At 31.1% G+C, this 22,399-nt stretch overlaps 1 protein-coding gene across 1 annotated transcript in view; it reads right to left on the reverse strand.

Moving 5' to 3' along the window:
* LOC147806195 (uncharacterized) overlaps positions 1–22,399 on the reverse strand; it is a 75,503-nt gene that overhangs the window by 10,339 nt on the left and 42,765 nt on the right. The window contains exon 8 of the mRNA XM_087168976.1: positions 9,805–9,916. Within this exon, the coding sequence (XP_087025102.1) occupies positions 9,805–9,916 (112 nt within the window). The remainder of the gene's footprint in view (positions 1–9,804; positions 9,917–22,399) is intronic.

The raw sequence follows: 22,399 nt of genomic DNA on the forward strand, positions 1-22,399 counted from the left end.
TTTAGCAGACAGGTGGCAGCATCAATCATGACTTAACTTCAGTTTATTCAGTTGAAGTTTTTTTTTTCTTCTGCTGATTTGATATGTTTGTATAATTAAATTTTTAAATTTGGTTAAATAGTTAAATGATTAAGTTATTTCACAACATATGCAAGGTATTTTTATTTTGTAATTATCTTTCAATTTTGTTAAAATAATTCTATTTTTGGAAAATTATTTCTTTTTGTGAGTTTTGAGGTGTTGGCAATGGTGGCGTTTTTGAAAAGATATAAAAGGAAGTGTGCGCGGTGTGCAAAAAAAAGCTTGCTCTCTCTCGCTCTCCTACCTGTTAGACGTCGTGCTCCACGAGTTTTTGGCTGAAGAAAAAAAGCCATGTGGAATTCGGAAGAAACGCGTGCCATGCGGCACAGAAGCTGATATGCAGATTAGTATGAAAGGAAGATGAAATGGTGATCAAGATCTTGTTCATTTAACTTCATGAGGAAGTGCCATCAAGTCCGTGCCAGGGGGCACGTGGTATGATTTCGTTTCTTTTATAATTGCAATAGTAATAGTGTGAATGCAGCTACCGGACAGTTATTTTCCATTTTTCATCTAGTGAACTTTTAATTTAACAAATTGTAAACCTTGCCAACTACCCTGCATTTTAAAACCTTAAAACCTAAAATTATATTTTATAATCCTGATAATATATCCTGATAACCATGCTATTATAATAAATAATTTTTTTTATCTTAATGGTTAGAGTCATTTCTCAATAGATTGTTGGTTTTTCTTTTTTCTACTTTACTTAATATGTTATAGATAAATAAGGGGGGGGGGGTAGTACTTTCTTTTCAGCATGTGTATTCTAAAGCTTTAGGTAAGTGATTTTTTTTATAAATAAATCTTCTTTTTTTGAATCGAACCTTTTGGCAAATTTAGGTTAATTTATTATTTTTTTTTTTTTGTGTACTAATGTTAATATTGTTAAAACTATACGATCTTTATGTTTTTTTTTTGTTGTTTCGGCCTAAACTCTAATTGTACCAAAATTTTTACTCACGGTACAAAATTGGTGCCGTGACTTTTCTTTTTTTAAAATTTACTTTCAGCCTTTGATATACACATATATTTTTATTGAGAGGTGACTCAATTTAAGAGGGGTGACCAGGTTATGCCAGGTTAATTTTATTGTATTTATATTGTTTTTATTGTATTATATTATTGTTTTGAATCATGGATTCTGATGAGAATACTGACTAGCCTGGTCTTCCAAACGTAATTGCCAATATCATCCCAGTGGCTTTAACTGCTTCATCGCTTATGTCATTGCCAATTTTTAGGGGTGGGAACAGTGGTATGAAAATTAAGGAATTTTTGGCACGTTTGGAGGCTTATGCAGTTTAGTTCAACTGGTCAGAAAGTGACAAATTGTTTGCATTAAGAGATCGATTATTCGATGAAGCCAGAGAGCTCAGTGAGGAAATTAGGGAATCGGTTAAATCATATAAAGATTTAAAAACAGCTCTTTTGAAAGCTTTTGGGGAGAAAATCTCTCCCTCTCAAGCATTGTTTGACTTTATGGCATTTAAACATGATATTAATACTCCTGTTGACAGATTTATTGCCCAGGCATTTGAGAAAGTTAAAAAATTAGATTTAGGATGTGACCCTGCTATGGCAAAAATCCAACAGGAAAAAATGCTGATTAATATGTTAAAAACAAATCTTCATCCCCAAATTTTAAGAGGGGTCCTTTCAAAAAATCCCCTAACTTTAGAGGAGGTTAAGTCAGCTGCCAGGATTGAGGAACAAGCCTTTTTGGCTATAAAAAATGTGCACAACCCATTTGCAGCCCCTTTAACTGAGGTATACAGGGTTGAGGCCACTCCGGCTCCTGCGACTCCTACAAATGAGCTAGTTGCAATTTGTACTAAGCTTGCTGATCAGGTTGAGCAGCTAACTGCTAAAGTTAGCAAATTAGAATCTGATGCAAATAGAAGCTCTACCTCTAGGAGAAACATAAAATGTTTCCGCTGCGGAAGAATGGGCCACATTAGAAAATTCTGTCGGGTTAGAATTGATGATCCTGAACCAGATGCTTTAAACTAGTAGGGGGGGGGGCCTGTCCTGTTGTGCAGACTCAGGTGAAAACACCCCAAAAGGCACAAATTTTCTTGTCTGAATTTAGTATTTTACCTAAAATTAAAATTGAGGTCCTCGGACAACATGCTTTGGCTTTATGTGATTCAGGTGCTTCTGTAAATATAATAGAGGAATCTCTTTTACCGAAAGAGGTTAAGACTTTTCCATGCTGTACTGAACTTAAAACTTTAAGTAATACTATTAAAATTTCGAAACAAGTTAAACTTAAAATCATTATAGGGAAAATTAAATGTAATTTACAATTTTTGATTTCACCTACTACTATTTCTAAAAATTTTAATGTCATTTTGGGTCATCAATTTTTTATTGACAATAAAGCAGATCTTGATTATGGGGAGAAGGTTTTATGTATTAAGGGTGAAAAAATAGATTTGGTTAATGTAAATAAAGAATGTAAACAAGAAGCATCAGATATGGCTGAAGTTAAAGGATATTTGAATAAAAAGACTCAGTTACCACCTTTGTCACAAAAACTTGTTTTTGTAAATATTAGAGGAAATTTCCAACCCGGTTTGTTCTTAGCCGAACCTGTTACAAGAGAATTTAATTTTTTTATTGCTCGTTCAGTTATAAATTTAGAAGGTAAAAATAAGATTCCTGTTTTGTTAATGAATACAAATAATTTTGATGTAAATGTAAATAAAAATTGTAATTTAGTTAATTTTACCAGTGCTATTTCTTCAAATGATTGTAATAAGGAACTTTTTAATGTTAATGAAGAGGAAATAGGTGATTTAGAGGAGGTGGAGTTAGAATTTAAACAGGATTTCAAAATTGATCATTTAGAGGAACCAACTAAAGATAAACTTTTAAAATTTTTAGAAGAGAATAAGGCTGTTTTTGCAAAATCTGTTAAAGATTTGCCCGGCTGTACTACTTTAATGCATAAAATTCCTCTTAGGGATGATATCCCTGTTCGTAAGAGACCCTATAAGGTACCTTACCATTTAAGGCAAGAGATGAATGACCAATTAAATATTTTGTTAGAAGCTGGAATTTTAGAGCCCTCAACTTCTCCATATAGCTCTCCAGTTATGTTAGTTAAGAAAAGTAATGGTGAATATAGATTTGTGACAGATTTTCGAGCATTAAATACTAAGGTTATAGCTGATGTCTATCCTATCCCAAACATAACTGAAGCCGTTGATAACTTGTCGAGTGGAAAAATCTTCTCGTCTATTGATTTAACTAGTGGTTTCCATCAAATGTGTGTGGATCCGGCAGATCGCCATAAGCTAGCAATTACTACTCACCAGGGGTTATATCAATATACCAGAACACCTTTTGGGCTTCGCACTAGTGCCAATTCTTTTCAACGACTCATGAACATTGTTTTGTCAGGGTTAGAACCACTTAATGTAGGTATTTATATTGACGATATAATTGTTTCAAGTCAAACAATAGATGACCATTTTCCTAAGTTAAAGGCTGTGTTCCAAAGGTTGTTACAGCATAATTTAAAAATTAAACCTTCAAAATGTAAATTTCTTACTGAGACTATTAATTATTTAGGATTTGTCATTAATAAAGGTAAAGTTTTTCCTGATCAACGTAACATTGAAATAATTAATAATTTTCCTATACCAAAAAATAGAGTTGATGTTCAAAAATTTTTAGGCTCAATTAATTATTATCGTAAATTTATTTCTAATATTAGTAACCGTTCTTTACACTTAACAAATTTAACTAAAAAGAAATCTGTCTTCAAGTGGTCAGTTGAAGCTCAGAATGAGTTTGACGATTTAAAAAAGTCTTTGAAAAGTGACCCTCTTTTACTTCTCCCTGACATGGAGAAGGAATTTGTACTGTATACTGATGCTAGCTCAGTTGCCATAGGTGCGGTTTTATGCCAAATGCAAGATAATTTTCCTCGACCTGTTGCATTCGGCAGTAGAAAACTAACGTCTCCCGAAACCAGATATTCAGTGACAGAAAGAGAGGCTCTTTCCATAGTGTATTTCACTAATTATTTTCGACAATATTTATTGGGTAAAAGATTCAAAATTTTTACTGACCATGCTCCTCTCACTGGATCTTTAAAATTAAAGGACTCATTTTGTAGGATTGCTAGATGGGCTTTATCCTTATCTCAATTTAACTATGAAATTTTTTATCTCCCAGGAAAAGCCAATGGAATCGCTGATTTTTTATCTAGAAATATTTCTGAGGCCCAAACAGTTAAAACTAATTTATTTATGACAGAAACAATTACCATTTTACCAGATATTTCTTTCGAAGAGCTTTTAGAAAAGCAGAATGAGGATAGTTTTTGCAAACAAATTAAAGAAGATTTAAAATCCAGTAATTCTAAGTCAAAAAGATATAAATTTTATTTAAATCAAGGTATACTAATGTGTAAATTTAAAGATAGTAATGAAGAAGATGAAAGTAAATTTGTTATTCCAAAATCCTTAATTAATAATGTTTTAGAAATTTACCATGATAGTGCAGCAGTTTGCCACCAGGGCATTCATAAATCAATTAAGAGAATTAAAAAATCCTTTTTCTGGCCTAAAATGGTTAAACATATAACTAATTGGGTTAAATCTTGTGAGAGTTGCTTGGGTCGAAGAGCACACCAACCTAAACACCCTGTTCCATTTCAAAGTGTGCAAATGCCTAATGGTCCTTTTGAACATATATATTTTGATGTTGTTGGTCCCTTGCCAATTACAGAGTCAGGCAATAGATATATAGTAACTTTTACTGACAATTTTACAAAATGGTTGGAGGCTTTCCCTGTGCCTTCTGTCGAGAGTGAGACCATAGCTCGGGTTCTAATGGAATTTATTTGTAGATATGGTACACCCACTAAATTGTTTTCAGATAGGGGATCTAACTTAATTAGTCAAGGGATGGCAAAAATTTATTCGGCTTTAGGGGTTAAGAAAATTAATATTACTGCCTTCAGACCACAAAGTAACGTAGTTGAGAGAACACATGAAACAATAGCTAACTTTCTTACACACTTAGTTAATTCTTCACACACCGATTGGGATAGTAAGTTACCTTATGCTCTACTTGCTTATCGTACTTCTACTCATGATACTACTAATTTTTCACCAGCACTTTTAACTTTTGGTAGGGAATTTAATTTACCACGACAATTACTCAATACACCAGTTAAATTTTCTTATTCTGACACTATTAATTACACTGACGACTTATTGAATAAATTTAAGGTAATTTATAAGGAGGCAAAAATTAAATTTGAGCAGGCTTCTCTCGACAGACGGAACAGGAGATTGAAAGTTGCTAGGGATCCAAATCTTAAGGTTAATGACAGGGTTTTCTGGTTCAATCCTTCCATAAAAAGGAATCAATGCAAAAAATTTGCAATACTTAATGAAGGTCCTTTTGTTATTACTAAATTTTTTTCACCTGTGTCTGTACAAATAAAACATGAGACAAGGCAAGATTGTACTAGAATAGTACATATTGAAGATTTAACTAAAATTAGTGACAGAATTCAACTCGATACAAGTGACAGTAGGGAACTAATTGCTGATCAGATAGATTCAGGTAATGATAAGGTTGAGGATAGTCCAGTTAATGAAAATATTGAAGGCATTCCTGACGAGGATATCCTTTTAAGGCAGGTTCTGGATTCTTTGGAAGTCCAGGGGACTGTAACTTTCCCTCCACCTTACAATTTAAGACCCAGACATAATGGGCGAGTGCAGCGATACTTTTTTTCCTTCTAATTTAAAAATTAATGAATAAAAAAATTTTTTTGTTGCTCATAGGAATTACCATTCAGTTCAAAATTTTGTTCCCGATTTCCCGGATATGTCTAATGAGTTACATTTTCTTGTAAATTAAGTAAACCAATATGTAATTCATAATTATTTGAAATTTTTATTTCACTCAAAATTTTTTGTTAATGATAGGCTATCAGAAAAATGTGCACTTTTGTTTATATTATGTTGTTTGTATTGTTCAATATGTATTCCAGGAATTGATATATATAATTGTTACATGAAAATCCAGCCATTATGGATTTTTTTTTGCCAAATTTGAATGTATTTGATTTAGAGGTTGCGTTCAATTTTCCTTTCTTGTTGAGGAATATGAAAGTTGTATTTCTTTTTATTTTTAGTATCACAATACTGTGTTAAGGTATAACTTTTGATCAAAATTTGTGTTTAACTTCTGAGTAAATTGTTTTATATTATGTCAATTTTGGGGGGAGGATATATACCTGTTTTATTTTTGTTTGTTTTATATGTATAACTTTTTAAAGAGGAAAGAAAGAAAGAGAAAAAGAAAAAAAAATTTTCTTTGTTTTTTCCCTTTTGTGGCATACCTGGCACCCCTTTTCCAAATTTGTCCAATTTCAATTTTGTAAGCTGCCATTTTGTTTCATGCTTCACTAGATTACCTTAAGTTAATCGTTGGCTATAAACGTTTCTATTTTTTTTTTACTTTGCTTTCATTCAGGAGCTTTTGTTTGATAGGTTTGCGCGCACCTAACAAACTTGGGTTTTCTTTTTTTAAGAGTAGTTAGTTAAATGATTTGAGTTTAAGAGAAGTTTTAATTTTTCTTGTGTGGTGCTTAGATTATTGATTAACTTAATCTTTTTTTTTACAAAAAAAAAAAATTTTGTCAAATTTTTTTTTAAATTTTAAGGGAGGGGTATTGTAGAATTCAAAAATTCTACATGTTTTATTTACCTTTAACTTTTTAAATTTCTTTTATTTTTGGTAAACTTTATTATTTTTACTTATAAGAGTTCAGTTTTTTTAGGTATTTAATTTAATTTAAATTTTAGACTAATAACTTTTTCTTTTTAAAGATTTATTTAACTGTTTCTTTGAATAATAGTGAACAGGTTTGTTTTTTTTTTAAAACATTTGTTCAGTTAGTTTCTTTTTTAGCAGACAGGTGGCAGCATCAATCATGACTTAACTTCAGTTTATTCAGTTGAAGTTTTTTTTTTCTTCTGCTGATTTGATATGTTTGTGTAATTAAATTTTTAAATTTGGTTAAATAGTTAAATGATTAAGTTATTTCACAACATATGCAAGGTATTTTTATTTTGTAATTATCTTTCAATTTTGTTAAAATAATTCTATTTTTGGAAAATTATTTCTTTTTGTGAGTTTTGAGGTGTTGGCAATGGTGGCGTTTTTGAAAAGATATAAAAGGAAGTGTGCGCGGTGTGCAAAAAAAAAAGCTTGCTCTCTCTCGCTCTCCTACCTGTTAGACGTCGTGCTCCACAAGTTTTTGGCTGAAGAAAAAAAGCCATGTGGAATTCGGAAGAAACGCGTGCCATGCGGCACAGAAGCTGATATGCAGATTAGTATGAAAGGAAGATGAAATGGTGATCAAGATCTTATTCATTTAACTTCATGAGGAAGTGCCATCAAGTCCGTGCCAGGGGGCACGTGGTATGATTTCGTTTCTTTTATAATTGCAATAGTAATAGTGTGAATGCAGCTACCGGACAGTTATTTTCCATTTTTCATCTAGTGAACTTTTAATTTAACAAATTGTAAACCTTGCCAACTACCCTGCATTTTAAAACCTTAAAACCTAAAATTATATTTTATAATCCTGATAATATATCCTGATAACCATGCTATTATAATAAATAATTTTTTTTTATCTTAATGGTTAGAGTCATTTCTCAATAGATTGTTGGTTTTTCTTTTTTCTATTTTACTTAATATGTTATAGATAAATAAGGGGGGGGGGTAGTACTTTCTTTTCAGCATGTGTATTCTAAAGCTTTAGGTAAGTGATTTTTTTTTTATAAATAAATCTTTTTTTTTTAATCGAACCTTTTGGCAAATTTAGGTTAATTTATTATTTTTTTTTTTGTGTACTAATGTTAATATTGTTAAAACTATACGATCTTTATGTTTTTTTTTTGTTGTTGTTTCGGCCTAAACTCTAATTGTACCAAAATTTTTACTCACGGTGCAGTAGTGACTGAATCCTACCACGTTAATGTTGGTCATTGAATTAAATTAACATAGTGAAGTAAATTTAATTGAATATTATTGTCCGTGCAAAATTTTTTTTAGATCAAATAGTAGCAAATGTCCCTGATTTTATCTTTGAAATCTTTTAAAATTTGTATTGTCTACAGTAAAATTTAACGCTGAACCAATCAGAAAATAATTTTTAAAAAAAAATATAAGGTTAAGGCAAATCAAAAGGAAAAAGTTGTGATCGCCTTATTACGATCACTGGTAACCCATTGGACAAATCCTTTTTTTTTTTTTTTTTGGATTGACTCCGGTAAATGTCACAACATTTCAAGTCATGGGTTGCAAAATCTGTCTTGATTGATGTTTGTCGTCAGATTGGTTTTCGAATCCTGCTTATGAACGTGTTTCAAGACGTCACAAAATACTTTTCCTGCTTCAGTATTCATATTTATATTAAAATCATCGTCAAGCCAGTATTTATTAGTTAATGATAAAAAGAATTAGTTAATGATGAAAGAAGAGAGCAGGGGGCGCAACCCACTAGTGTGTGTATAATTTCTGTGTATAATAAGAACAAAGATATATCCTGTTATAATCAGACCGTTTTGTAGGCTTTTTAATTGGCTGGAAAAACATCTCTGATTTTCATATTTTTTTGGCTGTAATAATTAACATTAATAAAAGTCATTAAGATATTGCACAAAATATTTTTGCATCTCTGATTTAAAGGTACTTACATTTAATATTTATTTTTCTTATTCTATTCTGCTAATAATTTGTTTTTAGATTTAAATTTTGTTCTAAATTGTTTAAATAAAAAAGGATTATTTCTTTAACGTAATTCTACGATATTACCTTATTGTGCGGCAGTTTATGATAGACATATTTGAATCGCTGCCTTAACTTACAAACTATCTAAAAACTTATTTTATTTTTTCAGTTTCTTTTATGAAATGTTTCTTTAATATGCTATTATAAATTATCGTCAAAAAGATGATTCGTTAAATGATATCGAACTTAGATAAGCTGCATAAACAGTGTGATATGAATTATGAAATTTTTCATTAATATGCTATTATGAATTATCGTCTAAAAGATGATTCGCTCAATGATATAGGGCAAAGATAAGCTGCATAAACAGTGTGATATGAATTATGAAATTTTTCATTAATATGCTATTATGAATTATCGTCAAAAAGATGATTATTTAAATGATATAGAACTTAGATAAGCTGCATTAACAGTGTGATGCTGCAAGCAAATTATATTTACGATCAACTTGTTAGATAAGCAAAAATATTAAATGACGGTTGGGAACTCATTAAATTTGTTATAACAATAAAATATCTATTTTAAATGTTATTAAAAATATGATTACTGAGAAAAATTATTCATGTTGATAAATATATCTTAATATAATCCTAAGGAAAAGATAACAAAAAAAAATTTTTTTTTAATTCTTTATGGTCTTCTTCTCTTATTTTACACCCTGATAAGAAAATTTTAAAATTTAAGTTTAAGTGGGAGAGGAATCAACTAAAATATATTTAATAATAAACTCATTTTTCTATTGGAAGTTTAAAATTGAAAAGGTAACAAAATTCATGATATGTAACTGTTCAAAGTTCAATATGCTAATTCCTTGTTATGAAAATGATAGTAATAGTTATACATAAGAAAGATAATAAGAAACACCTTAAATTCTAATTTTTTACGTACCCAAGGATTCTATAGTACAGAAGATGCTTTCCATTGAATATGGTCTTAACACAAGATCAAGACAACCATATTTTTCTAAACTAATATTTAATTGGCATTCATTATAGCAATCCTAAAACACAAAAAACATGAATGAAATTCATTAAATTTAGAGTGTTATGAAGCTATACTTTAATCATATTTGTTTAATAGAAGGAAATAGATTATCTCATTAAATGTCATTAAATTAAAGATAGATATCAATGCAGCCAAATATATTTAACCTTACTATTACTGAGCAATTTTTAGCGAATTCCGATTTTAAAAAAATGAGCAGCCCAGATCATGTTGTTAAATAGATGGAATTTCTTGCTGCCAGCTGATGGTTTTATGAAAAACTAGTTGAATACCCGATTTTCGTACGGGTTGAGTGAAGAATAAAGTAATTAGGGAATCAGACCTGAAGAATACTACAAAATCATGCACAAAAACTGACAGGCATATGACGAGTCAAATAATAAAGATAATCATTTATTTGCCTATTTTTTATTATTTGTCGCTCTTCGTACTGGATGTACGTTTTTAAATTAAGCAAAACATATTTTTTACACTTCATTTCATCAGAATAATGATTAGCGGTTTTGTGGACTTAGCATCATGATAGCCATGTTTTACGGCTACACAACCACACAGAAAATTAACTAAAATTATATCGCCGAAATATTCTACTACCGTCCAAACTTTTCTCTCGATCATTCCAAAAAATAAAGTAAGACAACGAAAAACAATAACAAAAAATATAAAATATAATATAACAGTAGCAAAACATAAAGTGAAATATTATTATGATGAACGTTAGATAATATTACTTTGTATAGAATCTAGAATTGAGAAAAAAACAAATTTCTCTCTCTCTCTCTCTTTTAATATCTCTCTATTATTCGAGATTTATGCAATATAATATTAGATTTCTCTTATTTTTTGATGTTATTTAATGTTATCTGCGACTAGGTTAACTATGAATAGAATAAATACGTGAATTCAGATAACTTTAGGAATGCTACTGTGGAGATGTATTCCGCCTACTCTAGAACTTTTGTGTTAATCATCGAGTTTATCTTATATAACGAATAAAATATCATTTTTATGCATTTTTATTTTCTATCAACAATGATGCAATATTTAAAATATTTATTAAAACATAATTGTCAATCAGCAGTTTTAGCAAAGATGAAAGATCCGTTTTCCTGATATCTCTCTCGAACGCACGTAAACTACTTTTACATCTACAGAAGCCCAAGAGATTTTGAGCTCTCTGATTGGATTTCTCAGCATTGCCTTCTGTTACGTCTTTTTGTAACTCCTCCCCAACATCATTTCTCCGTAGTTTGTTCACAAAATGTAAATCAATCATAAACAAACTCCACTATATTTCTCATACTAATTTTAAGAAAAATGTAAAAGTTTTGTATAAAATATAAAATTGTGTCATCAATGCTTAATCAATAATAACACATCTATATATATATTTCTCTTACATGGCGACAAAAAAGCCTCATTACAACTCCCCAAATTGCAACGCTAGAAAATCGACCAATAATTGCCGCTAAAAATGTCACATGCCAAATCTAGCTGATGTGGCTCAACATATAACGCTTTTAAAAACGGAAACTGAATCTCTTCCGAAATTCACCCTATCAGCTGTGGCAATCTCATACTGTTAAGCTAGGCAGAAGTGAGTAGTCTTTGTCGATAGATCTCTATTTTAGTATTTTGTCGAAAGCGCCTTTTTTTCACGAATTTATATAGTATTACGAATTTATTCGACGAGAATTTATTTGACGATTTTTGATAAATTTATTTTAATGACTTAGTATTTACTATAAAGATGTAATTTTTCTTTTAAAAAAATTTTGTTACATGGATTTGAATGATTGTTTTGAATTCTTAGAATTTTGTGCATTTGCAATGTACCAAAGTTAGTAGCGAGCTTGGTTTGCGTAGCAATTTTCTGGGGTTGGCGAAAGTTAGCGAGCAGGGGGCGCAGTCCACTAGTTTATTTAAATATATTTACTTTAAATTTCATTCATATATTTTTCTTTAATTGTTTAAAATATTTTTTGTACGTTTCAGTTTAATATTTTTTAATGTTATGAATTTCTAGTAAATGCAATTTGAACAACCATGTTTTGGTAGAACATCAAATTAGCACAATAATAATTTTTAAATACAATTTAAGGCTTTATTAGCTAGCTTTTATATAATAAATATAAGAACTGATTAATATTCAAATTGAATAGTATTATGAATCTCTCCTTAGAAAATCTCTTACTTTATTTTATTAAGTATGATTGCAGAACTATTCAGTTAAGTTTGAATTTATTATATGAGATTTTAAAATGTATATAAATATCATTGTAAAATTATGTTTGATTATTTGAAAAAAGATTTTATCATATCTTAGAGGAAAATATTATTTTATAATGGAATTTGATTTCCCTGTTGTTTTTTTGTTCAACTACACTCTTATAAATATTTTTGCCGTACAATTCGAATTTTTTGAGAAACTAATTTTACATTTTTTCTGCGGCACTTTCATAATCACACTGTGTTGACAAACAAATAATGTTTAGAATTAAATAATAATAAAAAAATATTTACAATCCAATAGAAATGCACTAGAATTAATTAATTGTACTAGAATTTTTGTAAATTTATTCTTTCATTACTCAAGGTATTAATTTAATGCACAATTCATACTCATTCACTTTGATTTTGATGGGAATTGATGCTAGATTGCAGATGTTAAATGTTTTTCGGTATTAGAAACAAACAAACGAAAACATTAAAAATAAGTTGTAAGTAGGTAGGGTATAATGCAGATTATTTAGTTTTATTTTATAAAAATAGATGGGACCACTAATAAAAAAGTTAAATTTAAAACTTACTAATTTAAATTTAGTAATACACTAGAAATTATTAAATTATGAATTTAATTCGATAAGCATTAATTTAATTTCAAAAATATCAAATTAAACTTATAGAATTTTCATTTCATAGTGAATGTAAGAATTGAGCAAGGCAATTAAGCTTCGATTTCAATGTTACTCAATAATTTAAAGTGGTATTAGCTTCATAAGAATTCATGCATGTGAGAATCCTAAATTTAACAAAAAAAGCATTTTCCATTAAAATTAAATACAAATTTCTTCTTAAAATAACTAAACTGGTTACTTACCAACAAAAAAATCTTTCTCCTTGAGGTTTCGAAGTTCTAGAATTCTGTTTCGTAATATAGTAAGTTCCCCAAATTCTTTTACAAACTTGTAGCAATCTTCTAAATTTAGAACATTGCTTCTAAGGGTTATTTGGTGATATGGTTTTTACTTCATCTTTAAATGAAGAAGTCAGTTTCTCAGGCAAAAAAATTCACATTTTAGGATTGAAAAACAAAAACTGGAGTACAAAAATCGCTCAATGCTTAAAATAACAAGCATGGCAGAATGAAACAGCCGTACGTCACAGGTGTTGTCGAAAGAAATCCAATCAGCAAGCTCAAAATCACTTGGGGATACTATAGATGTAAAGAGAGTTTACATGCCTCCCGAACAATATATTTAAGAAATGCTTCGTGTTGGAGGTTACTAGTATAAAACGCTAGTATCTCTCTCTCTCTTGTAAATATTTGTTTGTTATTCACCATGCCAATTCTCTTATAGATTTGTATTATTTGTATCTATACATTACTACTTTGATTTTAAAATCCGTAAATGCCTTTCATCTGTATTCAATGCTTATCATTATGTCAAGTATAAAGACATTTCAAGATTTTGAAATCAAAGTAATAATATATAGATTGCAAGTAATACAAATCTATAAGAATAGCATTACAAGAGAGAGAGAGAGAGATGAAGAAAAAAACAAATGCATAATTCAAAATGAAGAATAAAACAAAGGGCAAATTATAGACATATGAAGAAGAAAAAAAAAAGAAGGGGGGGGGGAAATAATAAGTAAAAAAAATAACAAACAGTTTAGAAAAAAAAATAAGGGATGAGATTTTATTTAAAAAACCGGAAATAAAAGATATAATCTTTTCATCAGCCCACACGTTTATATTCGTAAAACAGAGTGCTTTCTGATATTGTATCAATGAAGCCAAAGCAAAATATATTTATGCAATAATGTGAGGAGCACTCAAAAAAATTTTTTATAAAAATTACAACAAATAAAATAGAACCCAAAAAGTAAAAATAACATGTAAAAACATAAAATAAAAAGAAAAAACAGTATAAAAATGGACTATAAAGCGAGTAGCGAAATCAGATCAACTTACATGGACGGAAATTTTTCAAGAATGATTTAAAAATGTTTTCCCACAAAGACTTTTCTTAACTTATATATATATATATATATATATATATATATATATATATATATATATATATATATATATATATATATATATATATATATATATATATATATATATATATATATATATATATATATATATATATATATATATATATATATAGATATATATATATATATATATATATATATATATATATATATATATATATATATATATATATATATATACAGTGGTGGCCAAAAGTGTGGACACTTTTTGAAAGTTTCATGTTTTTCAAATTTGTGTGCTTGTAGAATATATTAATTTTCACTTAAATGCAAACGTTTATATATCAAATTGAAGGTAATTTAATGTAAAATTCAATAATAAATGCAATATTGCAATATCTGTATTACAAAAAAAGTTATGCAACAAATAGTCATATCTATCTTAGATTTGCATTTTTTTAAAGTGATACTTACACAATCAATACTTAGTAGGATAACCCTTATTTTTTAAGACAGTTTCACATCGTCTTTTTATCGAGTGAACGAGTGTTTGGAGTTCATCTTTCGTAATCACATGGTGCCAAGAATCAATTATAGCTTCAATAAGTTGTCTTTTATTGGATGGACGTTTTTTTCGTACAAAAATTTTCGAACGTCTACACAAATTTTCAATTGGATTGAGATCAGGGCTGTTTCCCGGCCATGGTAATATATCTATGCCTTTATTTTGAAAGCATGCTTTGCATACTTTTGCTGTGTGGCATGGAGCTGAATCCTGCTGAAAAATAAATGGTGCGTTGTAGGGGAAGAGATCCCTGATGGAAGGTATCAATTTTGGTTTCAGGACAGTTTCGATGTATTTCTTGGCATTCAGGCTGCCATAACAGGCCGAAAAAAATGCACAAGTGCTACTACCGATAAAAAAATTAAATGGCTATGCCTTCCAGATAGAAAAATGTCATCAGATGCCATTAGATGTGAAATGAATGTAGCTGGTATAGCAGTAAGTTCAAGAACAATAAAAAGAAGGATATCAGGATTTGGACTACAAGCTAGAATTCCAAGGAAAAAACCATATTTAAGTCAAAAGCAACGCGAAAAACGAGTTAAGTAGGCAAAAGAACACATTAAATGGTCAGAAAATCAATGGAAGCAAGAAATCTGGAGTAATGAGAGTAAAATATCGCTCTCTGGAAGTGATGGTAGAAAATACGTGTGACGTAGAGTAGGTTAAGCGCTTCATCATGATTGCATTGAAGCAACTACAAAAAATCCAACAAATGTCATGATTTGGGCATGTATGTCTGCAGATGGTGTGGGCCAAATTCAAGTGATTGATGGCATCCTGAATGCCAAAAAATACATCGAAACTGCCCTGAAACCAAAATTGATACCTTCAAACAGGGATCTCTTCCCCAACAACGCACCATTTATTTTTCAGCAGGATTCAGCTCCATGCCACACAGCAAAAGTATGCAAAGCATGCTTTCAAAATAAAGGCATAGATATATTACCATGGCCCGGAAACAGCTCTGATCTCAATAAAATTGAAAATTTGTGGCGACGTTTGAAAATTCTTGTACGAAAAAAACGTCCATCCAATAAAAGACAACTTATTGAATCTATAATTGGTTCTTGGCACCATGTGATTACGAAAGATGAACTCCAAACACTCGTTCACTCGATAAAAAAACGCTGTGAAGCTGTCTTAAAAAATAAGGGTTATCCTACTAAGTATTGATTGTGTAAGTATCACTTTAAAAAAAATGCAAATCTAAGATAGATTTGACTATTTGTTGCATAACCTTTTTTGTAATACAGATATTGCAATACTGTATTTATTATTAAATTCTACATTAAATTACCTTCAATTTGATATATAAACGTTTGTATTTAAGTGAAAATTAATATATTCTACAAGCACAAAAAGTTGAAAAACATGAAACTTTCAAAAAGTGTCCACACTTTTGGCCACCACTGTATATATATATATATATATATATATATATATATATATATATATATATATATATATATATATATATATATATATATATATATATATATATATATATACACACAGTCAGACCTCTATATAAGGTCACCCTAAGGGACATTGCAAAAGTGACCTTTTAACCGATTCATTAGCAGTTCGTAACTAAGCACGTAAATAGTACAATAGACTTTTTAAAAATGTTAGTACAAACGAAAACGATCAGCCATAAATTAAATGTTTAAGTCAATAAAATTTAACAGAATTAGTAAAGAATTAAAGAGAGTTAGATTTAAAAAAAAAATTAATTTTCTATAAAGCTGTTTACAAATTTCCTCTAAGTGCACATACATACATTACATCTTACCTTATTTAAAATAATCATTTATGCAGGTCTGTCTCGTTTTTGGTTTCACTTTTTGAACAGTGTTTTCTAGATTTTGTAACTTCTCAAAATGTTACTCAGCTCCCTCATGATTTGTAAAAAAATTTCTTATCACATTTATTGCATTGGAGGCTTCCACATGGGTTACAGCTACAGTCTCAGGATCACTGTCATTGTCCTCACTGTCCACAACTTGTGAAAAAATTTCAGAAATTGTAGCTTGTTCGTTGGCTGAAATATTTTCCAAGAACTCGAGAGGGGTAATTGCCTTGTCAGGAAGTTAAATAGGCTTTTGTTAGAAAATAGCTTCCCTCGCCTCAGATAAAAATGACCTTATAAGCGATAACGATTTTTAAAGCTTGACCACATATCCGATAATTTGAAACAAAGAATTCCTATTCAGTAAAGGGGACTTTGAAAAAGGGACCTTATATGCGGGGTGACCTTACATGCCGATTACCTTATATCGAGGTCTGACTGTATATATATTTGTGGGGGAGGTTTGGTCCTCCGTCCTTAGCCGCCAATATTCGTATAGTGGAATTTATGATTGTTCATTTTGGCCATTAATAAAAGTAAATGGATGAAACAAAATGAAAGTCCCCAGGAAATTAATATGAATCGTGAATATGAAAATCCAATTTATTAAGCAATATTTCTTGAAGATTATAGGGAATGGCCATCAATACAAATCATCATGATAATTACCAATTATCAAAAACAAATCCCTTGGAGGGATCAAGGAAATATAACTTCCACATCAAGAAGTTTTTGTTAACATTTTGTTACGATTGCATATCTTTTTAAACCGTCAGGATGACTGGGACAGGAACCCCCAAAGGGGACTCCTAGCCACCACAAATCATGAATACCAAGTGAATATAATTATTCCCAACGGACGTAGAAAGTATGGGTATGAGATCCATAATTTGGCGATTTATCATAATATATCATAGCCAAAACAAAGCCTACTAGCATATCAATATGGGTTCAAAAGAATACCTTGGCGATCACGAGTCACCAACAAATTTATGAGAATTATTGCAACCAAGCATCCGAAACATTTAGCAGCTGGAAATTTAGACTGAAAAGTTATAAATAGATTTTTGTTTTCGATTAGAGGCGACAGTGAATTAATACGTGTGCATAGTAATGAAATAAAAAGTATCCGTTACATTGATCTAGAACAGGGGTCTCCAAACTTTCCAGCCTTAGGGCCGTACTGATTACTCCAGTAAGTTCCGAGGACCAAAACCATATTATTATTGTTGCCGGTGGTAAAAAGTGAAATAGTTCACTGATGAAAAAAAAGTACGCAACGTTTAAAAAAGGCTGCAAATCAGACTAAATTCCGCAAAACGGCAACACTGCATATTATTAATTTTCCTGTCATTATCTGTAATTTCTAGATTAGTCGTAGAGTACGAGCCATGAGGAGAAACGTGACACGACATCTGGTGGACACAAGCGGAAATAGGTAGTACCTTCTATCACTAACAGATGGCACTAATAGCACGTACAGAATAATCTCGTTGGTTCGAGAAAGTTCTGGTGTCTTCCACTCACTTCTAGATGGCAGTGATTGGAATATATAAGAAGGCTAGTGGCGCAACCACAAGTCAGCTCCTATGACACTGTTGTGAAATAAAATAGTGCGTACCTCCTTAAAACGTGTCTGTGCGTGTTTAAGTTTAAGACATCTTTGTAACATTATTTTGATTTGAATTGTTGCTTTTGTGTGTGATTTAGTAGTATGGAAAAGAAGCGAAAAATTGATAGAGAACTCAGAAAATTCAAATATCAGTGGAACATTCAGTATTTCGTAATTGAGTCCAGTAACAAGGCGCTATGTTTGATTTGCAATGAAAGCATAGCCGTTCTCAAAGAATATAACATTAAACGTCATTATGAAACAAAACATTTTCAAAATTACTCAAAATATACAGGAAGTTTGCGGACATAAAAATTCCAAGCTATGAAGCGCGGATTGAAATCGCAGCAATCTTCATTTACAAAACTCAAAACTGAACAAGAGGCTGCAACTTCGTGTGGCTCTTGAAATTGCAAAACGTGGAAAACCATTCACCGATGGAGAAATGATCAAAGAATGCATAATTGCAGTAGCCAAAGAAATGTGCCCTGAAAAGGTAAATTTATTAAAAACTGTCAGTATGTCAGCAAACACTGTAGTTCGAAGGGTAGAAAACATCGCTAAAAATATATCCTCTCAACTGTTCGACAAAAATGGACATGTTGAGTGATTTTCTTTGGCCTTGGATGAGTCAACGGATGTGTCAGATACTGCTCAGGTGTTGATTTATATTCGAGGAGTAGATAAAAGCTATGAAGTGCATGAAGAACTTCTTGATATGTATAGTACTCATGGCACAACTACTGGTACAGATATTTTTAAAGGAATTGAAATGGCCATTAATCAAAAGAACCTTCGATGGAAAAACTTGAAATGTATTACAACTGATGGAGGCAAAAACATGAGTGGGAAAGATAAAGGAATGGTCTCTCTTGTGTCAAAGACTGTAGAAAATGACGGTGGTTCAAAACCATTAGTCTTACATTGTATCATTCATCAACAGTCTTCGTGCGGAAAATGTTTGGATATGTCTGAAGTTCTGAAACCAGTCATATCAACTGTTAATTTTATCAGATCTTTTGGGCTGAATCACGGACAATTCCGGCAATTTATTGCAGAGATTGGAGAAAATGACTTACCTTATCATACTGCCTTACGTTGGCTTAGTTGTGGGAAAGTCCTTCAGCGCTTTTTTGAACTTCGAGCAGTGATCGAAATTTTTTTGAATGAAAAGCATCGCCCTCTTATTGAATTACAAAACAACGCATGGTTGTGGAACTTAGCATTCTATGTTGATGTGACGAAACATGTGAACGAACTGAATTTGAGATTGTAAGGAGAAAACCAGCATCTTCCTGATTTATACACTAATATCAAATCATTCTAGAAGAAATTGATACTGTTTCAATCACAACTACGAAGTAAATGTTTTTCACATTTTAAAACATGTGAAATATTCAGCCACACCACTGAGACTGAGTTTCCTATCGATTTTGCAATCGAAACTTTGAGTGCTTTGAAAATAAATTTTGATACTCGTTTCTGGAACTTTGATGCCATTGCGAATCAAATTAAGATTTTTCAGAATCCTTTTGATATTGACATTGAAACCCTAGCCCCGGAACTTCAAATGGAAATTATTGATCTACAGTGCAGTGATATAATTAAGAACAAATATCAAAACTCATCTTTGTTGGAATTTTATAAGAGTCTTCCACTGACACAATTTAATAATTTGCATAAGTTTGCTCATGGGCTGTTTTCTGTTTTTGGTACTACTTATTTGTGTGAGAAAACCTTCTCTAAAATGAAGTACACAAAAAATTTTTACAGATCTAAATTAACTGATGAGCATCTTAAATCTCTTTAGTAATTGGTACAAGTAAAATTAGTCCACAACTACAAACTATTGTCAGTGGAAAATCTCAATTACATAAATCTCATTAGTATTTCATATGTCATTATGCTTGTTATAAGTTATGTTTTTATTTAAAATGTATAAAATGTTAGTTGGATTCATTTCAATAATTTGTTAGATATTATATACTGAAGTTAAATTTTCTGCATATTATACATGTCTTTACTCATTACAATTCTGTGTTTCTTTATCCAACTTATCACAAAAACAATAACAATAAGCATACAACAATGTTATGAGAAGTAAGCCCATGACCATATCAATGTAGATGTCATATTAATAATTATTCAACATAAAATTAGAACACTTCAGTAAACTAAATTTAATTTGCTATAAAAATATGTTCTCTAAAAGGAGTTTTCAAGTATGCTAGCTCTCCGCGGGCCGAACAAAATCTGTCCACGGGACGGATGTGGCCCTAGGGCCGTAGTTTGGAGACCCCTGATCTAGAAGAGAAGAAATAAATATTTTATGTTCGTTTTGAAAGATTAAGTCTTTGATTTATTTTAAATATAACTCTATTAATAAAAATAAGCTTAAGTAATGAAAGATATTTTAAAAGGATAGAAAATAAATATGTAATGCCAATTGAGGCATCACAATATATACATATACAATCGACTCGTGTTATAACGACCCTGTGATAGAACGACCCACGTAATATAACGACCCTGTGAAGGAGTCCCAATTCACATCCATAAGAGATAACGTTATTTTACTCTTGCTATAACGACCGTAAAAAAATTCAACTCTTAATATAACGACCCTCTTTGAATTTGAACACCACTCTTTTCTAACTTCCTATTGGAAAGTGGGGTTGAATGGTTAACCTTGAACAAGCACAGAATCCGAAGGTCTCACACGGCGTCAAGACAAAACCATTTCAGTTGGCTAGTATGGGGGTGTGTAGATAACAAACGTCATCGAGCATTGAATACGAGCTGTCGAATCGGGTGAGTTTGTTTACTCTGCCCCCCTCCCATTGCCGACATCCGCGCCTCTTTTCCTTTACTTTGCCTCTCCTTTTCCGTTTCATTTTGTTTTTAGCTGGAAAAGGTTTTTGCATTTGATTAAAGTGTGCTGTTCTTAATTTTGCAAGCTTGCATTTCAACACGCTGATTTGTCATTTGATAAAAATGCCACATTTAGTAGCTCACCGTTGTGCTTTATCTATTGATGTGAAAAGAAAATTTTTAGAGTGCATCGACGAGAAACTCATGCCTAAAACTGAAATCGCTAAAAAATTTGGAGTACCTAAGAGCACTCTGTTCACAAAAGTGAAGAACAGAGAATCCATTTTAAAAGCTGCACCAGAAAGAATGCGACTCAGAGATGGAATATTCCCTCTTCTTTAGAAAGCCCTTTTAGGCTGGATGAAAGACATGCGCAGCAAGAACATTGCTCTGGATGGAAACGCTTTAAAGGAAAAGGCAACAGTTTTTTTTAAAAAACTCTATCCCAATGAATCCTTCAAAGCTTCCGATGGATGACTGCAGAACTTTAAGCATCGGCGTGAAATAGTGTTCAAAAAAATATGCGGGGAAAGCTCTTCAGTAAACAAAGATACCGTGCGTATATTCAAGGAAGAAACTTTAAAAAAAATTACGGAAAACTATAGTGAGGACGATATTTTTAATGCAGATGAAACTGCACTTTTTTATAAACTTTTACCTGATAGATCTTTAATTTTTAAAGGTGAAACATGCAAAGGAAATATGCGGTCCAAACAAAGAATAACTGTTCTGCTTGGAGCGAATATGTCAGGTGATGAGAAATTAGTATTGCTTGTAATTGGTAATTCGCAGCGTCCCCGCTATTTTAAGGGTGTAAAATCTTTACCTGTGGCATATCGTGTCAACAAGAAGGCTAGGATGACGGGTTCGCTGTTCGAAGAATTGCTTCGAATCCTTGATAAAAAAATGCATCAACAGAACAGAAAAATTTTGATTATTGACGACAATTGCACTGTGCATTCAAAGGAAATTAAAGCTTTGAAGGCGATAAAAGTGGAGTACCTTCCCCAAATGCGACATCAGAGCTCCAACCATTGGATCAAGGTGTGATCCACAGCTTCAAAAGAATCTACAGGAAAATGTTGATTCGCAAAATTTTATTTCATGGGGCAAACACCATGAAATTTGACGTTGATCTGCTGGTTGCTCTACGAACTGTGGAAACCGCTTGGAAAGAAGTTTCAGTAAACACCATCAAGAACTCTTTCCGATCAGCAGGACTTTGTAAAAAGGAAAATCCGTGTGGCGAGGACATGGATCACTTAGATGACCTTGACCTAGACGATGAAATACTGAAGGAATTTTCCTCGTATGTAAATTTGAGTGATGCCATGAACAACTTTGACGAATA

This window comes from Parasteatoda tepidariorum, chromosome 8, assembly GCF_982258835.1.
Source record: "Parasteatoda tepidariorum strain Cologne lab strain chromosome 8, Ptep-v5.0, whole genome shotgun sequence".
Taxonomy (NCBI): Eukaryota; Metazoa; Arthropoda; class Arachnida; order Araneae; family Theridiidae; genus Parasteatoda; species Parasteatoda tepidariorum.